Below are 20,068 nucleotides of genomic sequence, written 5' to 3'. Positions count from 1 at the left end.
ATTAGGAAATTAACTACTTAATATGTACGTTACACGAAAGTATGATTCCTTGCACACAATTATTGTTGCTTTCATCTATGTCCTGCTACCACTGGTTTATTGTTGGTTTGTTTCCTTGTTGGTGCTTCCAACACAACCAATCGACACTAGGCCTATCATCATTTAGTTTCCTAACTGCCTATAAAGACAATGATCGATTCTCTTTATAGGAGGATTCATCTGCACTGTTCACAGCTTGTCACTGTTTTATTTGCAGTCATTGTTATTCTGATGTTCACTGATGATGATGGTGATGGTCCTGTGAAGAAAAACCCATGAAAAACTCATGAAAACCTAAAAGAGACTTGGTATATCGTCGATACATAGTTCCAAAAATGTTTTTTTTTTTTTAACGAGACTGGGGACTAAAATAACTTACATGTTCGAGTGAGTAAAATAAAACAAAATGGACCAGATAACAATAAATAAATAATGCAATAAACATGAACTAAACAGAATGCAGACAAGACACTTCAACATAAGTGATATGGTTTAAAACAGAGATTTGTGGGAAATGTCTATATTTTTATTAATAAAACGTAATTTGTTGCCATAATAAACGTATTGTTTTATAAATTAATCCATACTTCATAGTTTGTTTGGGTGACACTTTATTTTAAGCTATAAGTAATATAACTAGGCTTTTCATGTACCATACTTATAGGGTTAGGGGATGATTAGGGTTTGGTTTAGGGTTAGTTGCATGTAATTATGCATAATTTACTGTTATTACTGTGGTAAGTAGCCTACATGTAACATAGTAACAATAAAGTAACTGTAAAATTAAACCTGTTTGTTTTTTTAGTTTTTCTATAGCCAACTGTAAAATTGTTTAATTACCACATTAGGTAACTTATACAGTTATTACGTTTTTAATGTAGCATTTTTACCATGGACTGTAAAAAAATACATTCACAAGTTTACATAGTAAAAAAAAACAATCGCAGAGCAGAGTAGCGTAGCGCCCTCTACTGGTCAGTTGAGCGTGGCGCTTGTGAGTGGGCGGAGTCAGATGTCGTACTTCCTTTGGCGCGCTGTGTGAAATTCAAAGCTGCGACTCAAACCGTTCAGTCCCAGTCAACTTTCTTCGAGTCAGTTCATCGGGTTAGGAGTTGTTCGGATAAATCGTTTTGGACGGTGGGTTTTCGGACATGTCATAATACTTTTTTTAAACATTGAAAAGTATCGTTTACTAAGAGAAATTTGAGTTGTGTCTTATTATACCGTGGGTTAGCGTAGCATGTTAGCTTACCCTGTCAAACAAAACAAACCTATAGCTTCAGATTACTATCAAATAACGCTTTGTTTTTCTTTATTTTGCGTACTGGTACTTACAATGTTTTTATGTAATACAGACAACTAACGTTATATACATGTGTATTTTTCTGCTTCTGCTTTGCAGTGTCTTTTGCTCCTACAGATAATCATATTTATACTCCCTGATGTTGTTTAGGCGTGCAGGGATGTCGTGGGATTTTATCGTGCCGGTTTGTTTGGGTGATCTCGTTAAGTCTGGTGCTGTTAACCAGTATGTGGTTCAGGATGTGCTGTCTGCTAAACAGCTCCCCTCTCACATCAACAGTAAGTGATGTTTAATCTGTATATATTTCATAATTTCTGATCTGCACTGGAGTCATTACTTTTTTTCCGTCTCTTACGAAGGCTTTAAAGCAGCACTGAGAAGTCAAGGGCCTCTGTGCATCCTGGAGCATTTTGACACCGCATACAGTGTTTTGCAGTAAGTGGGGACATTCACATAAAACATTTAGTTATCAAACATATTTATTCTGTCTTTTGCAAAACAACATACTGTTGCAGCTGAATACCATGAACGAAAATCATCAGCCTAAAGAACCATTAACTAATAAACTAGACTGACTAATATAAATTTCAAGCATTAAAGACAGTTCTTATTGTACAGTCAGTAATATGGGTGGAATAAAATATAGAGAGGGCAATATATATCGTTGTCTTTCTCCGTGCAATATGAGAATCGATGCACTAGCGCCAAATATCTATATTTTAATGAATAAAATAAGGCGTTTAAATAGATTTCTATGCTTCCAGCGTCGCTACTTCATGGCTCTTTTTCGAGGTGACGATCAACACATGAGTAAGGGAAACATAGGTTAACTAGCCTAAGAAAATGTTTTTTAATGGGATGGGGGACAGCAATGTGAGTTAAATAATAGATGCCCCAGTCACGTTTAAGTTCAAAGTCTGGGAAACATGCACTTAACCTTTTCACAGGCATTTTGTTTACAGTTAGACGGAGATCGTGATGTATCATTATGGGATTGTTTAGCAATATATTGATTACCGCAGAATTGCTGTATCGTGGTATTATCGGTATTGTGAGCCGTGTATCGTATCGTGACCACCCCTAGTTGGTAATACAGTAAAATACAGCGGGGTAGCTATATTATGAGCCCTGTTAAACATTAACCCCATGATTTGTCTAAGCATAATTTTCTGATTGCGCTTAGACATTGTCGCACAGTGGATGTGGCGGTGAAAGAAGACACACTGGAGTTGCTGATACAAGGTTGGTATCTCTCCTAGTCAAACTAATTAATACTTCTAATTATGTGCAAATAGTCAAAACTACATTTCCCACAATGCTGTCTTTTCAGTGGTCAGGAGTCTGTCTGTTTCGCTACCGACTCTCCTCCTGTCGGGCTCTCTGCCAGCTGCAGACCGCAAACAGCAGCTCAATGCTGTGAAAATGAGCGTTTTTCTGCTCTGCAAACTCACAGAATCACTTGAGAGCGACTCATACAGGGAGACTATCGTCACTGCACCTACCAAGGTACAGATGAATGTTGTCAAGTTGTTCTTTAGTGTACTATGCCCCGTGATGAGAACAAGGCAAATATGAGCTTATTGGCTGGGATCTTGTGTTCTCTTGCTATCTGATTGGTGGGTAATCTTGGCAGAGCAGTGGAGATTTGCTGCACTGCTGTAAGGGCCCACCCATATCAATGCCAGCTGTCATTCATAATACAATTCTCCTTTAGAAATGGACATTTGTGGCTGATTTGACAGCTTACAGTGTGTGTGTGTTTAAGTATGTCCCAGAGTGTGTGTGTAAATGTGTCATTTAGCAAAGATTCACATCTCCTAATGGGCCAAATAGCTGTGAACGCTTTCTTTGGTAATCTGAGGGCAACAACTGTTGCTTCTGAGCTTGATTTTTATGTGTACAACATTTTAAACCTCTCTGTTTCTTTCAGGGTCGTAAGAAGGATAAAGTCGCCGGAAAAGGTCTCCTGCAGTGGGACAGTGAGAGGGAGACCGTTCTTCAGTGTCTGACTCAACTGCTGCAGCTGGACATTCGCACTCTGTGGAGTCTGTCTCTAGTGGAGGAGGAGTTTGTCAGGTAACGCACTGTCTGGTGTCCTTGCTCTGTTTAAAGAGCACCTATCATGGAATTTTGAAATTTACCTTTCATGTAGTGTGTAACATAGATCTAAGTGAACAAAAACATCCTGTGATAGCTTGAAATATGAGAGTGCACCGTATATATAGTTATTTTCTTTCAAAAGTAAGAGTCGACTCTGAGTCATTTTTAAGAATCGTTAGAAGACCGAAGCTTTTTCTCTGACTAGTTGACGTCAACTTGTCAAGTTATTTGAATACGATACGCCCACTTATTGCGCTCCAAGACGCCAGTGAAAACTAGAAAACATCATGGCGACGAGACCCTGTGTTCTGAAGTGCGACTCAAAAGCAAACTTTTTTCATCTGCCCAAGGATGAGCATTTGAAGACTAGGTGGCTTGAAGACAAACCATACATCGTCGCGATTGAGTGTTTATTATTAGTCGTCAAATGTATGTTTCGCGATCTCAGGAAGCTTTTATTATGGACTTTTATTATGGCACATGGTATCTTCTTCGTCTGTCTGTACCATATATGGATTACATGTGCACAGAGCGCCCTCCGGCTGCCAGTATGAATTGAAAACAACACGAGACTCAATCGCTCATGATTAGGCTATTTCTGCCCATTTTGAGGAAGTATTGAATAAAAAATACTCCTCTGTTTAGAAATTTGACACAGACATATGAGAATCTATCAATATGTCTCCTCATCTGCACACTTTTGAACTAAAAGCCCTGAGGGATGTTGATTTGTCGCGAGTCTTCGTGAGGAGTTTTTTTATGAATGAGATCAGCTGAGGCTCATATTACAATCAAACAGTACCGACGCGGTTTTCATATTCATAACTCCTGACACATATTAACAAATTACTGTCATTATAAGACTTTGATGGGCGTTCCGTTTCCGAAAATATCTGCACAGACTATACCAATCACAACTGACTGGGTCATCGGACCAATCACCGCTGATTAGCGTCACGTAAAGGCGGGGTTTTGAAAAGTGAATCACTAAAGGAATCATTTGAGAATCGCTGTCAAAACAGGTAAAAATAAATGCATATTATAAGAAAACTAAAGTCTTTTTTGTCATTGCATGCATGCAAAACTGTTGTTGGGGACTTCTAAAACAATATTTGGAACATTTTAAATGCCATGATGGGTGCTCTTTAATATTTTTAAGCTTTGTATGACGTCATTGATCATAACTGTCCGTTTTTGCTTGTGCAATGTTTGTTGGTTTATGTAGCTGTGTGACATGCTGTTGCTATAAACTCCTGGAAAACCCCACCATAAGCCACGTGAAGAGCAAGTCCACCAGAGATGCCATCATTCATGTGCTCGGAATCATGGTGAAGAAATATAATCACATGTTGGGTGGGTTTATATGCACATCACACACCCATGAGTGGGTTTACAATGCTGTAGATGTTGAGCGGAGTGTGTCCTGAATACACTCTCTATGTCTTGTACAGGAGCATGTGTGAAGGTGATCCAGCTCCTGCAGCACTTTGAGCAGCTGGCATCAGTTTGTGCGCAAGCTGTGGCTGCCTGGAGCACAGAGTACGGGGTCAAGGCCATCGTTGGAGAGATCATGAGGTGAAATTTAAGCTGATATGTACTTCTGAAACCTCAAAAATACAGTTATCTAATTCGCTTTATGAATCTCTTTTGGGTTGCATCTATCATGCTACTAGTTATTTGAAATGTATAACATTTTATTAATAAACTTACAGCAGAGTAACTATTTTATTAAACATGTCTTTACCATGATATATCATTTTGATTGTACTGCTCATCTATTGATGCTTTTCATCCAATTCAACATTTCTATGTGTGTATTTCAGAGAGATTGGTCAAAAGTCGAGTGATGAACTAGCTAGAGAAGGTTCAGGTGTGAAGGCTTTCTCCAGCTTTCTGTCTGAACTCAGTACTCTGGTACCCGAAACCATGATCCCCAACATCAGTGTTCTCCTGACACACCTGGAGGGAGAGGTACAGTCACACATCATGTTCTCTAGTACATTGCTTCTGTCATTGGATTTTTGCCCAGTGATGAGACCAAGGCGAATATGAGCCCACTGAATTTGAGTCTGAGCTCTCCTGTGTTCCTATTGGCTGGTAATCTTGGCTGGTCAGTGAAGGTTTGCTGTCTTGCTGTAAGGGCCTGCCTACATTCATCAAGCCTCTTCCTCCTTAATTTCTATCCTTTGAAGATATAGGGGAGGAGAAAGGAGAGGGCTTACAGTTGTTGTGTGTGTGTGTGTGTGTGTGTGTGTGTGTGTGTGTGTGTGTGTGTGTGTGTGTGTGTGTGTGTGTGTGTGTGTGTGTGTGTGTGTGTGTGTGTGTGTGTGTGTGTGTGTGTGTGTGTGTGTGTGTGTGTGTGTGTGTGTGTGTGTGTGTGTGTGTGTGTGTGTGTGTGTGTGTGTGTGTGTGTGTGTGTGTGTGTGTGTGTGATGGGTTGAGCCTCAGTTCTCTGGAGTAATTCTGTTGGTGTTGAGCGCACTCTTTGGTAATCTGAGGGCAACCATTTAAGAAAAGTGTTTGGTTTTGTGACATTTGTGCTACACTTACATGTATGCATTTAACAGCTGCTTTTATCCAAAGCAACTTAGAATTGTGGAGCATAAGCAGTTTGTCACAGACCCTAATTTGCAGTATACAATGCTACAATGTCACTTTACTGAAAAGAGAACGCACTAAAGCAAAGAAAAAATTGTTAACATCATTGTGTTTGGACAGAGTCCAAGTCTGCGAGTGGCTGTGTGTGAGGTTCTCGGGGACGTTCTAGTCCGGGTTCTGTCTGGTGATAAGCTGGATGATTCTGCTCGTACCAGCCGAGATCGTTTTCTGGACACACTGCAGGAGCACATCCATGATGCCCACTCGCATGTGCGAGCCCGTGTGCTGCAGGTCTATGCACGTATTGTCAACAGTAAGGTGGGTGCCTTATGCTCCTTCATGACAACAGAAAACAAGGTGTATTTTTCTTGAGATATAATCATCCTTCTCCCTCTGACAGGCCCTGCCTCTGTGCAGGTACACTGAAGTTATGGAGCTCACTGTTGGGCGTCTGGGTGACAAGTCTGTCCATGTGTGTAAGAGCGCCATCCAGCTGCTGGCTGCCTTCATTGCTCATAACCCTTACAGCTGCAAGGTACACAAACATGCTCAATTAAATCATCTGGTAGATACCCTAATGTTCAAAAGTTTGCTGTCAGTAAATCTTTTTTTATTTTATTTTTTTATTCAGCATATCATGCACAAATGAAACTAAAGACTTAACATTGTTACAAAAATATATATTTCAAATAAATGCTGGTCTTTTGAACTTTCTATTGAAATTAATTTTAAGCAGCTGTTCTGTTTTCAAAATTGATAATAAAAAGTAATGTTTCATGATCACCAAATCAGCATATTAGAATAATTTCTAAAGGATCCTGTTACAGTGAAGACTGGAGTAATGGTGCTGAAAATTCAGCTGCCATCACAGGAATAAATACATTTTTAAAAATGTTAAAATAAAGTTATTTTAAATTTTTCACAATATTAGTTTACTGCATTGATCAAATAAATGACACTTTGGTGAGCATAAGAGACTTCTTTAAAAAAAATCTTACAGCCTCAATCTTTTGAACAGACTTAATCTGTTAACAAGAATTAAATGTACCTGCTTTTTTTTTTTCTCCATATGAAGTTAAGCAGTGTAGATCTAAAAAAGCCACTGGATAAGGAGATGGCCAAATTAAAAGAGATGAGAGATGTCCAGAAAGAGCAATTGCCTGGTATGTTGCTTTTCTAAATGAATTGCTCCTTTCAGTCTTCAGCTATAGTCTGAGTCACTATCACTATCAATTTGTGTTCAGCTGTATGATTCTTAGGTTTGTGTTTGTAGTTGCAGTCATCACTGCAGCCGATCTTTGGGATGCAATGAAGCCTGAGGTGGAGATGACTGTGAAAGCACAGCTGGAGCCTGGAAGTGAGGAAGAGGATAAAGAAGATGAGGAGGTGGAGACTGGGGGAGAGGAGGAAAGAAGCGACCGGGACACTGCTATCCAAATTGCACAGCTTCTCCGGGAAAGTAAATACAGGTACATGTGAATTAACACACATTTTCTCATACTCTTATTTCTGCACACACATATGCAATGTGTGGTGTTTACCTTTGTGTAGGAAGGCAGTTGGTCTTTGTATGCGGGCACACTCCCTATTCCCAGAGTCATCATTCTTCTCAGATCTGGCTGATTTGAATGCAGAAACGCTGATCAACACGCTCGCAACACTTTTCAAGGGTATGTTTCTTGCTCCTTTTGAATTAGTCTTCTTAATAACTTCCATTTTAAAGCAACTTTGCTGAGTAGTACCATGTGATAGACAAAAACTTGTTCATTTGTCTCACCTGCCTTGATAAGATGAACAGGGTTCCTAGTCCAAATAAAACATGTGATGTGTATTGCTCTCCTCTCAGGTCCAGAGCAGGAGACACCTGAGGCTGTGGCAAGCGAAGCTCCCCTCACTCCACAGAAAGAGGATGGAGGCAATGAAGGGGGAGAGAGTGAACTAAAAAAACAGGAGATGTTGGTTCAGTACTTAAAAGACACAGAAAGCTTTGCTCTACAAGTGGAAAGAGCCATTGCTGTCATTAACAACATGCTGTACTGGAAAACAACTACAGGTAATTACTATGAAGTATCAAGTTTTTCTTGATAATTCGCTTTCCTCAAATATGTGTTACAATACAAAAGATTTGTTGCTACTTGTTTCATTGTGACTTTTAAATAGTTCACCCAAAAATGCAAATTCTGTCAGACCTTTGTTTATCTTCGGAACACAAATGAAGATATTTTTGATGAAATCCGAGAGATCTCTGACCCCTCCATAGATAGCTATTTAATGAACACTTTCAAGGTCCAGAAAGGTTGTTAAAATAGTCCATGTGACCCTAATTTTATGAAGCGACAAATATATTTTTGTGCGCAAAAACATAACGACTTTATTCAATGATTTCGTTCTGGCCTGCGCCAGTCTCCTTTGCTGTTTACGGTGTTGTGCTCACGTGAACTGCATCGGCTGCCGTAGATCTTGAGAGTGGAAACTGCGTAGGAGGCCGACACAGGCCACAACGAAATTGTTGAATAAAGTCGTTATTTTTGCTTGTTTTTGCACGCAAAAAGTAGACTCGTCGCTTTATAAAATTAAGGTTGAACCACTGGAGTCAAATGGACTATTTTAACTATTTTTAATACCTTTCTTGACCTTGAAAGTGTTAATTAAATAGCTGAAATCCTGAGAGCCCTCGGATTTCATAAAAAATATCTTAATTCGTGTTCTGAAGATGAACGAAGGTCTTATGGGTTTGGAATGACATGAGGGTGAGTAATGACAGAATTAGCATTTTTGGGTGAACTATCCTTTTAATATTAACCTGCTGGGGTTCTTCATTTATGGGTCACACTCAGGGTCTTCGGGTCAAATGACCCGGAGGGCGGGATTAAGATAAAAAAAGATTTGAGTAAAATCAATGAAATACGTTTTTGTTCAATAATATTTTTTCTGAGATAATTGAGACATCAAGAGTGCAAAACAGACAAAAAAACCTCACACACTTATACACACAAAAACACACGCACACACAAATTAACGCGTGCCATTCCAAAAGCTAATTGTGTTTTTGTGTGGTTTTTTTTGTCTGTTTTGCACTCTTGATGTTTTAGAGATTCACCCCTTCACTGTTGAGTCCTTTTTTCTGCTTCCTGGCTGATTTGTAGATTGTATGCACAACTCTATTTTCATATTTTTGCCAATTTCCTATGGGGGTCATTTTTGACCCGAAGACCCTGAGTGTGACTATTTTTTTTACGACCACTTAGACTTTTTAAATCCTGTCCCCAATTTTTTTTTGTGTTCATATACCAAGTACCAATAAAGTCACCAAGTTTCGGACCATTCCGATGAAGCTACGATTTTTAACATTAAACAGGGTTCCCACGCTTCTTGAAAGTACTTGAAAGTTCTTGAATTTCAGACACATGGATTCAAGGCCTGGAAAGTACTTGAAAACAAACATAGGTACTTGAAAGTGCTTGAATTAAGCATGAACTGCATTTTGTTAGAGTAGCATGGTGCTATTACAAAAATTGGCTTTCATGCGCTGCCAGAACAAGGGGCTAGTCAGTGATTTTTATTGCCACCCGAATCCAGAATGTCAGTGTTTTTCTCCCACCACCATAAAAATCCCACACCGAATTACCTACAGTTTTTTGACAAACATCAAGGTCGTGTGGTCATTTAATTGGCGTCCGAGATGAGATATCTTCAAAATTCACTGTTTATATCCTTTTTGACCCCTGCAGGGCACCGTATGGTTGCGCTTTGCTGTAATTTTGATGCATTTTAAAAAATCTAGACTTTAATTACTGAAATGCTGGTAAGTATTTACAAGAGCAATATTTCATCACCACTCAAAAAATAAAAAGAAGAAAAGCACGTAAACATTTGAAATGGGCTGTTATTACGGCAGCAGTTATATATGTTAAATATAATATGTGCAGGTCTTAAAAGCCTTTAAATTGATTTTTAAAAAGGTACATGTACAGGTGATTTAATAATTTTTTGCATATTTTTAATGCCTAACAATCAACTTGTCCATATCTTTTCATTTAATTGGAAAATTCATGTATACAATATTATCTCTATATTTTGATGTTTTAATTAAGTAATGATTTATAAAAAAGAAAGCTAAAACTAGTGTGAAATAAATGTTAAATGCAGGAATAAGATCTCTCGTTAAAACTCGCTCGCTCTTGTACACCAGCCTCTTTCCTCATTGAATTTTGTAAAATTGGAAATTTTTCCCAATTGGAAAATGTATTTTAGTTGTCAGTATATGCCTTAGCATTACTGCATTAATGATAGAAACAGGTACAGTAGGTATTTGATATATTAGCAGTAACACACCCACATTTATCGTATTTATTGTGCTTGATTTAAAATAAAAGGTGCTTTAAAAAGTCCTTGGAAGTCCTTGAATCTGGTGTTCATGAAAGAGTGGGAACCCTGATTAAAAAGAAAAAACAATTCGGGTAAGAAATGACTGAAGACCCCCAGAGGGTTAAGTTGACTAGTTTTCTCTGATTGGTCTCCCTCTTTCAGTTGTGCAGGAGGCTGTGCAGTTCTGTGTCACAGCATTTGAGTTTAGTGTGGCCGACTCCGTGTGTGGAGTCAGAAAGATGCTGCCTCTGGTCTGGTCCACTGATGTTACAATCAAGGACGCCGTCATCCAAGCCTACAGACGCATGTACCTCAACCCTCACGGTGACAACACCAGGTGTGCAAACATTTTTGTTTGCTCCTTAAGGCTAAAAGAGTACAATGTAATGTAGCTCAAATTAACTTTTGTGTTTGTCCATCAGAGCAAAGGCTCAGACTTTAGTGGACAATCTGTCAGAGCTGATGGTCGATGCTTCATTGGGGACTGTCCAGTGTCTGGAGGAGATTGTGAGTGTCTTTAGCCCCTCATGTAAGCAGTCACTCCCACACTTTATTCTTCTATTGACTTGTTTTTTGTTTGTTTTTTTGGGTGCAGGTCCAGGAGTTTTTCAGCAATGAGAGTGCCTTGCAGACTTCAGTGGTGCAGGTTTTGTGGGAGAGGTTCTCTGGTAAACGAGAGACTAAAGCGCTTCACAGGAGAGCTGCAGTGCTATTGCTGGGAATGGCAGCACGGTGAGACTGTCAGCATAATAAAAAACGTTGCCCAATGATGAGACCAAGGCGAATGTGAGCTCAGTGGATAAGAGTCAGAGCTCTCCTGTGCTCCTGTTGGCTGGTAATCTTGGCTGGGCAGCGGAGATTTGCTGCTTTGCTGTAAGGGCCTGCCTACATTAAGCAAGTTCTTCCCCTCAAGCTCTCCTTCACAGAAATGCAGGAGAGAGATGGGAGGGATAGTCATAGTGTGTGTGTGTGTGTGTGTGTGTGTGTGTGTGTGTGTGTGTGTGTGTGTGTGTGTGTGTGTGTGTACGGACACAGGTCGAACCTCTGTTCTCTTTAATATCCAATGAGCTATGAGCAGGTTCTTTGGTAATCTGAGGGCATTCTTGTCTTTGTCATGCTGCTTAAGTAATGTAATATTTGTGTACATTACTTTGTCTAACTTTTTTGTTTGTGTTTAGTGCTGAGAGGGAGGTGGTTCTGAGTAATTTGGACACGCTCTGCTCTGTCGCTCTGGGTGAGAAGGTTGCAGAAGATTATCTGCTGGCTCGAGACTCTCTCATCACCATTGTTAATATAACCGACCATGTGAGGGTATGTATACACTTTATGTATATCAGGGCTCCTATAAAACAAAAAAGTAGGCGCCAAATTATTTTAAGTTCCACAAAACAAATTAACGGGTTTTATTTGTGTTAATTCATGTGTAGTCATGTCTGCCCTCCTTTTACAGCATCTGCATTTCCATCCATCTTGTGGATGTCCTGGGAACTAAGATTCCCTTAAAGTCGGAACGGAATTGCTTTTCCAACTTGAGAACTAGTCACAAAGAATCATTCTTTACACTGAAACTGAACCAGTGTCACAGACCATAATAATGTCAGCATCACTTGGCCAATGAGTATAGAAAGGCAGATAAATAGTTTGGTTAATTTGGTGAAAGGTAGCTCTTCAAATGCAATTTATGTGGGTGATGTTTAATTCAATTTTTAGCTCCTTCCATTCCTTCTCATGTAAGTCAAATTATATGGATAATATTTAAGTAAAAATATATGGATGAGTGCATGTAGTGTGATACAGTGATATGCACTGCATCTATTTAGTTTTTCTATTGCTATTTTTCTATCTGACTAATGAGTTTGAGCATTGAATGTCTTTTCTGAGGTAAATTTGATGTTCTATGATATTCCAAGTTCTTTCCAAGGTTGAAATGTTGATTGAGTGATCTGTCAGGCCAAAACATCATTTATTGCTTCTATTTCGTGGTGACGATGATTAAACAAACACATTAAAAGGTGACTATTAAAGGGTTAGTTCACCCAAAAATGAAAATTCTGTCTTTAATTACTTACCCTCATGTCGTTCGAGACCCGTCAGACCTCCGTTCATCTTCGGAACAGAAATGAAGATATTTTAGTTGAAATCTGATGGCTCTGAAAGGCCTCCATTGGCACAATGGCACGGTTCACTCTCAAGACCCTTAAAAGGTACTAAAGATGTCGTTACAAAGTCCATCTCACTACAGTGGTTCTAAAATAACTTTATGAATCGGCGATAATAGTTTTTTTGTGCAAAAAAAACCCTAAATAACGACTTGCATAGTGATGACAATTTCAAAACAAGGCACCATGAAGCTTCGAAGCGTTATGAATCAGTGAGTCGAATCAGCGGTTTGAATCACCAAATTTCAGCAGTTTGGCGGTTTGACACGCGATCCGAATCATCATTCGGCTCACTGATTCATAACACTTCAAAGCTTCATGATGCCTTGTTTTGAAATCGTCATCACTATGTAAGTCGTTATTTAGGGGTTTTTTGCGCACAAAAACTATTGTCGCCGATTCATTGTTATTTTAGAACCACTGTAGTGAGATGGACTTTGTAACGACGTCTTTAGTACCTTTTAATGGTCTTGAGAGTGTACCGTGCCATTGTGACAATGGAGGCCTTTCAGAGCCATCAGATTTCAACTAAAATATCTTCATTTCTGTTCCGAAGATGAACGGAGGTCTGACGGGTGTCGAACGACATGAGGGTAAGTAATTAATGACAGAATTTTCATTTTTGGGTGAACTAACCCTTTAAGTACAAATCTTTCTGCGGTTTATGGATGGCTGCGCTACAAATAATGTGAAGTTCAGGCAGTAACAGAAAACGGCAAAGATTAAAAGATATATTGATGATAAGAATCCATATCAGTATCAATTCAAAACGAGAATTGTTAACGATTAGGTTGTGTCCACACAGCTGTCATGTTTATCCACGTTGTGTGCACAAATAGACACTGCCTTTCTGCACTTTTACAGTAACTTGCTTGGATGTTCATTCAATGACACCTCTGTTATTTTCTATCTCTCTCATGCTGGCACAGTCGTCAGTTTTGTTGCTCAGTAGAGATGAGGGCTCTGAAAAGGCCAGATATTTTTCGTTTTAAAGGCGTTTCTGACGCGGAAAGCTGATCATCGCTGTCTCTGCGTATTTTGACGTGTTTTTTTAACTTTGCTACAAGTTGTGATGGGCTACTCATCATGCCGGTAAAAAGGCATGCATTTCTTAATGATAATGTACATTTATATGATCGGCAAGGTGATCTCAGCAAAAATATCACTCGCAAATATTTTATATAATATTTTTGGTCGCAAATGCGAGCGTTTTAGTTGCAGTCTTGTCTATACTACAATTGAGATTTTTTTTGGTTTGGTTTTTTGAAAAGTCTCTAATGCTGCATTTTCTTCTAAATGTACAGTAAAATCTAGTATTATATGAAATTAATTTAACTGTTATTTTAAAATGTGATTTTTTTTTTTTTTTTTCTTCCTGTAATGGCAAATCTGAATTTACAGCAGCCATTACTCCAGTCTTCAGTGACACATGATCCTTCTGAAATTATTCTAATATGCTGATTTGTATGTTCTTGTGTGTTTTAGCAATCCAAGGGAGTCCCCTTCAGGCTTCCTATGGACCACCATCTCTTCAGCTGTCTGTCCCAGGCCATTGCTGATGGTATGTGTTCTTGTAGCTTTTTTTGGTGTTGGTTAAAAAGCTGTACTAAACTTTTAAGCCCTTGCTTTGCCACATTTCCCCCCCAACGCTTTTATGTTACAAATGTGATGTGGCCACATGCGTGCACAATGCATGTGATTCATGAACCCATTTATACTTGTATTTAGCTTTGTCTGCTTGGGATTGAAACACCCAATCTGTTGATGACGGGTGTAACATGGTCTTCTCTCGTTTCCCTATTTCTTTCTCATGAGATTTTTCATTTTATCTCTCCTGTTTGGTAATGGCTGTATCTTGATTTGAACAGGAGTAGTCCAGTCTGACCCCCATTGGCAGACCTTCATGGAACAGGCGGTCCGTCTCATCTACTTCTTAGCAGAGTCACCTGACCAACTGTGTTCCCGTCTCCTCCAACGCTCTGCTCGTCTCCTGTTGGAACAAATCACAGAGGGCAAAGAGGCCGACCAATCACAAAATCAGGAAGGCGTGTCTCAGGGCTCTGAGGAGCAAGGTAATGTGGACATGACCTTTTGCATCATTTTAGAAGTTTGTTTTCAAAAGAAAATCATTACTTTTATTCAGCGAGGCAGCATTCAATTGATCAAAATACTCGTTTTTTTTTGTAACAATGTAAAAATTATATTTCTATTCTATATATATATATATATATATAGCAATGATTAATGTTTAAACACCGGTATATTAGAATGATTTCTGAAGCAGGGCTCGACATTAACGCTTGTCCGGGACAAGTGGATTTTTTGAAGGGGCAAGTGAAAAACAATTTTACTTGCCCGACGGACAAGTATCCTGAGTTAAATGTCAAAACAAAAAATAACTAGGGAATCACCAAAGTGCAAGAATGATTCTGCATTCAGTTAGTGTAAGTGGCAATCGATAGTGGATAATAAAAAACGAACTGACGTTAACAAGGTTGTGCTGTTGAGGCTCGCGCAGCCTCTCGAGGAGAAAATCGAAAACAAATGAGCGCCGCTCACACACAGAAACTCCGTTAACATACACAGTTAAAATTGTGCAGTTTTTATATTTATAACATATGATACAGTTAAGCAACATTACATTAACAAGAGTGTTGTTTTCCTGAATACCATCACGACTGAAAATGACACTGATTTCATACGCCAGTTCCATAAAAATTATTTAACATAGTCACTAGACATGTGCTGGTAAACGGTAATACGATATACCGCAATAATGAACATGCACAATATTGTTATCGTGGGCACTTCAAAATACCGTGAATAATTATTTATTACGAATTATTCAGATTTTTAGAATGAATTTTAAGAATACTTTACCCATCAACTGTTTAAAATGAAAAACACAAAGAGGAACGTGCAATGATGTAAATAGACCGTGCATGAGCCGAGCACATGGCGGAATGAGGAGACACGCTGAAGTGCACATTCATTCTTCGACAGCAGAGGGCGTTGACGGAACAGCAGAAATGCAGCCGTTTCCCCAGTAATCACATAACCTACATAATACTTAAATACTTAAGGCTATTCATTTTCAAACTTGCTTTTTATATTTTAATCTGGACTAAATGACATGCCCTAGATATTGTTTGAATATGTTCTGACTGTTGTTCAATCACACACTTTACAAGGCTCCAGTATTTAACATTAGTTCATTCATTAACAAACTGACAATGAAAAATACTTCTAAAGCATGTATTAATCTTAGTTAAATGTACATTTCAGCTTACCTATTGTTCTTTATAAATCTTTTGCACTTTAATCTGTTTAAAATATTTGTTTACTTTATACATTTGTGTATTGCTTTATTGTATTTAAATGTTTGGTTCTTTTGTTATACATATATATATTTTGTTATAAGAAAGTGATTTAACCTGTTATAGTATGACAACACTTTTTTTGCAACTTATTTCAATATCGTGATAATACCGTGATAAAAGCTTCAGCAATTAATCGCAACATGAAAATTTGATACCGGCACATGCCTAATAGTCACTTACATTTTAGAAGGAATATGGACTGTTTTTGTTCTATTTCAGCAGCCAAAATAGTTCCAAACAAATATCACAGCAGAACCGTAATGCATCTCACAGCAACAGTGTGTGTTAGTGAATGATTCAGCGTTTTAATGAATCGGTTGAATCAAATATTCAATGGCCTATTCGTAAACGACCGCCAAATTCTTGAATGATTCAGCCGTTTCACTGAATCGACTCAATGACTCGCTCATTAAGACGGTCACATGCTGCCACCTACTGGTGGTTTAGTTTCATCTTTCCAACATTTCTTATTTATTCAAAAATATTTAAAATCTCATAACACTATTTAATGCAATTGTAATTTCGGTGTAAATGATTTAATTTGATTGGTAACAGCCTATAGTGTCTTATTCTAATTTAATTTATAGATCAAATTTAAGAATATAAAAGGAAAGCTGAAGCATATCCTATATTTAATAAGATTATGGAAAAATGCCCTTTATAAAAAGGTACAAATATGCATATTTAAATATGTCAAAGCTGATTAAACACTGGTGAGAATATTGCTTCACAATAGATTATATTTACAAAAAAAATCCGGACAAGCAAATGTTTTACTTGGACAAGTGAATGACAGATTTACTTGTCCGAAGGACAAGCGTGTGAACAGGCTTAATGTCGAGCCCTGTCTGAAGGATCATGTGACAATGAAGACTGGAGTAATGTTGCTGAAAATTCAGCTTTGCCATTTTAAAATGTATGAAAATACAACTTATTTTAAGTTGTATCAATATTTCAGACTATTACTCGCTGTTTCTGATTTAAAAAATGCAGTCTTGGTGAGCATAAGAGACTCAAAGGTTTTTGGTCAGTAAGATGTTCTCATTCTTTTTCTAGTGAATTGTGTGAGCTTGGCCCAGGTGCTGTCACTGTGTGGAGCTGTGGCCTTCTGGCAGGTATCTCACCTTGAGAGGAGTGTCAGCTCTGAGCTACGGCGGAGGAGAGGAGAAAAGGAAGAGGAGGACGAGAAGAAGGCACCTGCCAACAAAAAGGTTAATGATGAATGGCCCCTGATTGGTTGTTACCCGTTTGATCCACAATCATGTTAAAGTGTTCCATTTATAATGCTGGCTTGACTGATTTATCTCTTTTGCTAGGCGGCTAATGACAGTTGTGTGGAGGAGGAGCTTGGGCTAGTTGGCGCTTCAGCTGAGGACACTGAGGCGGAGTTTATCCGCAAGATCTGTGAGATCGAGTTATTAGCTGGTGAGCCCATCTAATGAAACTATTTTGACATTTTAGCTCGGAATGCAAAGAATTAAATCCTCAAACATTGTTTATTGAACGTTTTACCTTCTTGACAAAGCACTGATCCCTGTTGCACCTTTTTGGTTTTTTTGCAGAAGGGAACATGTTGAGTGCATTTCTGCCTCTGCTGGTGAAAGTTTGCAGCTCTCCAGGCAAATATTCCCACCCTCAGCTCACCACTGCTGCCTGCCTGGCTCTGTCTCAGTATATGATGATCAGGTATTTCTATTATAATTTACACTTCAGTTCAAATGTTTGCAGTCGGTAAGTTTTGCCAATGTTTTATGCTCAAAGGCTGTGTTTTATTTTTCAAAATTACTTTTAATACATTTTGAAATGTGATTAACTCCTGTTATGGCAAATCTTTTTGTTACATTTATGTTCTTTACTTTGAAACATATTATAATATATAATATTTGTTTCTTCAGGCGAGCACTCTTAACGTCCTCTGTTTATTTCTCTAGTCCTGCTGTTTGTAACGACAATGTCAGGCTGCTGTTCACGGTGCTGGAGAAAGCCTCACTTCCTGTTGTCAGAGCCAACACAATTGTTGCTCTTGGTGACCTAACAGTCCGCTTTCCCAACATCCTGGAACCCTGGACGCCCAACCTTTATGCCAGGTAGCTCCAAGCCAAAAGGTCTCGCATGAATTTCTGTTTGACAAATAACCACTGGTCTTGGGATGTTTTGCGAAAAATATTTCTTACTAAATGTATTAGTTTGCTGTCATTTTGTAGGTTTCTGATTCATTTAAATTTGGGGTACTTTACTAATTTAGGCAGTAGTAATTTCACAATTTGGTTGGGATAGGGCTGAGTTGAAATGTTTACTTTGTGGTGACCAGTATTGTAACTGATTTGTCTTAAGGTTGAGTGACGAAAACGCATCTGTACGTCTGACCGCCATCACGGTTTTGACACAGCTGGTGCTGAAGGATGTGATGAAGGTCAAAGGTCAGGTCAGTGAGGTTGCAGTGCTCCTGCTTGACCCCATGCCACACATCGCCAGCCTCGCTCTCAACTTCTTCAACGAGCTCTCTGCAAAGGTAGCTTTTCCACTGCAGCTCTCTCTCTCTCTCACACACACACACACACACATCCCTCATATCTCTAAAAACGAGAAGCCCCAATTATAATACTCTGCCTATATCTTCAGGACAACGCCATTTACAACCTGCTGCCAGACATCATCAGCCGATTATCTGATCCTGAACGTGGAATGAAGGAGGAGGATTTCAACACCATCATGAAGTGAGATATCGTTAATGCTGCTATTGCAGTTTCACTTGTTTTGCGTGACAAACCATAAACGACTTCTATTTAACTTTCTCAGGCAACTCTTCTCCTACATCACTAAAGAGAGACAAACAGAGAGTTTAGTGGAGAAGCTCTGCCAACGATTCAGAACTGCAAAGTGAGTATCAGACACAATGTGCAGTTCGTCTTTCTGCGCAAAAACATTGAGATTGGGCAGCTTTATGACATGTTCAGTCTGAATATCCCTCTTATGTGTAACGTCTTGTGTTCTGTCTGCAGGACCGAACGTCAGTGGGCAGATCTGGCTGTGTCTCTTTCCCTATTGTCTGTGTGTGAGCGAGGTTTCAAGAAGCTGCAGGAGTGCTGGGAATGTTACAGTGATAAACTCGCTGAGCCTGGAGTCTATCAGCCTCTCCTGTCCATTGCGGCCAAACTCCGTAGAAGAGCAAAACCACAGTTTAAGGTACTATATTTGCGACTGTTCGGTGGCAAAACGGTGTATTATACATACACGGGTGCGCACACAGAGCATTGATCGGGACTTGGCGACCGGTTGCTGTTTATTCTAGTGTGTTGAAAGTAGCTGTGTTTTGTTTAGGCACAGGTTGAAGACTATGAGAAGCGTTTGACGGCTGTTCACACTAAAGGGCTGGAGAATGTGGAGAGCGAGGAGAGCGAAAAGCACGCGGGAGACACACAGAGCCAAAACGTACATACGCCACAGCCACTCAAGAGTGTCCGCAGAACCACACGAGGTGAAGAGTTTAAGCTAATTTCTCACAAACGTACAATAAATAATTATATTATAAAATGAATCTCATTGCGCATCTCTATCTCCTTTAGGCCGTGGTAAACAAAAGTTGGAAAACAGTGACCTTGTAACCCCAAGAATATCTCGTTCTCGTCCCAAACCTGCCATCACCTTCACCAGTGATGAAGAGGAGGAAGAGGGTCAGTCACTTTGACAATTTTTTTTCATTAACATGCTTCATTCTGATTTTTATATTATAATTTTTTTTTTTGGCAGATGCTGTCATGGCTGAGAGTGAGACTCCTAAAGTGACTACACCCATCGCCCGTACACGACGCACTCGCCTCAGACACTGAGCACTCTTTTTGTAATTTGTTTTAATGTACTTTTTACCATTTTAATGACTGATTTTTAAACTTATGTATGTGACTGTCATTTTTAAATGTTTAGTATTTTAGTTGCCATCAATATGGTATAATCTGGGTTTTTCTATTAAATATTTTAAACCACAAAAATGGCTATGAAGGTTTATGTTGGTACATATATTGATTGTCCTTTTTAATGTAAGTGCTTTTAAAATGGCAGTTTTCACATCTGTTGAAGCTTTACATAATTATTAACTTTAAATCCACAAATTAGCATGTACT

The 20,068-nt window shown here is 38.9% G+C and overlaps 1 protein-coding gene across 2 annotated transcripts; it reads left to right on the top strand.

The window, feature by feature from the left end:
- The first annotated feature begins 1,067 nt into the window (after positions 1-1,067).
- On the top strand, positions 1,068-19,932 carry ncapd2 (non-SMC condensin I complex, subunit D2). 2 transcript variants are annotated; one of them, XM_079818450.1, is made up of 32 exons: positions 1,068-1,176; positions 1,493-1,620; positions 1,702-1,777; positions 2,526-2,584; positions 2,673-2,848; positions 3,273-3,418; positions 4,668-4,795; positions 4,894-5,017; positions 5,266-5,413; positions 6,161-6,358; positions 6,441-6,575; positions 7,116-7,203; positions 7,314-7,509; positions 7,592-7,710; positions 7,887-8,093; positions 10,571-10,745; positions 10,831-10,915; positions 11,004-11,140; positions 11,587-11,719; positions 14,053-14,128; positions 14,436-14,639; positions 17,004-17,158; positions 17,264-17,372; positions 17,510-17,633; positions 17,879-18,034; positions 18,282-18,459; positions 18,570-18,664; positions 18,747-18,827; positions 18,950-19,133; positions 19,269-19,425; positions 19,514-19,621; positions 19,698-19,932. In XM_079818450.1, exons 2-32 carry the CDS (start codon positions 1,503-1,505, stop codon positions 19,775-19,777), a joined length of 4,155 nt encoding a protein of 1,384 aa, XP_079674576.1. In that variant the 5' UTR covers positions 1,068-1,176; positions 1,493-1,502; the 3' UTR covers positions 19,778-19,932. The 2 variants fall into 2 exon arrangements, with proteins under 2 accessions (XP_079674576.1, XP_079674577.1); XM_079818451.1 differs by having other exon boundaries at positions 1,071-1,176; positions 1,442-1,620.
- The last annotated feature ends 136 nt before the right edge of the window (positions 19,933-20,068 follow it).

The sequence above is a fragment of the Gobio gobio genome, assembly GCF_949357685.1.
Source record: "Gobio gobio genome assembly, chromosome: 6".
Taxonomy (NCBI): Eukaryota; Metazoa; Chordata; class Actinopteri; order Cypriniformes; family Gobionidae; genus Gobio; species Gobio gobio.
This window is presented reverse-complemented; position numbering and strand designations above follow the sequence as displayed.

What these genes read in the sequence shown, in the direction of transcription:
- ncapd2 (XM_079818451.1), top strand. Translation starts at nt 1,482, where the DNA reads ATGTTGTTTAGGCGTGCAGGGATGTCGTGGGATTTTATCGTGCCGGTT. An exon ending in TGACACACCTGGAGGGAGAG is followed by an intron (nt 5,414 to 6,160) that starts GTACAGTCACAC and finishes GTGTTTGGACAG; the next exon opens with AGTCCAAGTCTGCGAGTGGC. An exon ending in TCAACGAGCTCTCTGCAAAG is followed by an intron (nt 18,460 to 18,569) that starts GTAGCTTTTCCA and finishes CTATATCTTCAG; the next exon opens with GACAACGCCATTTACAACCT.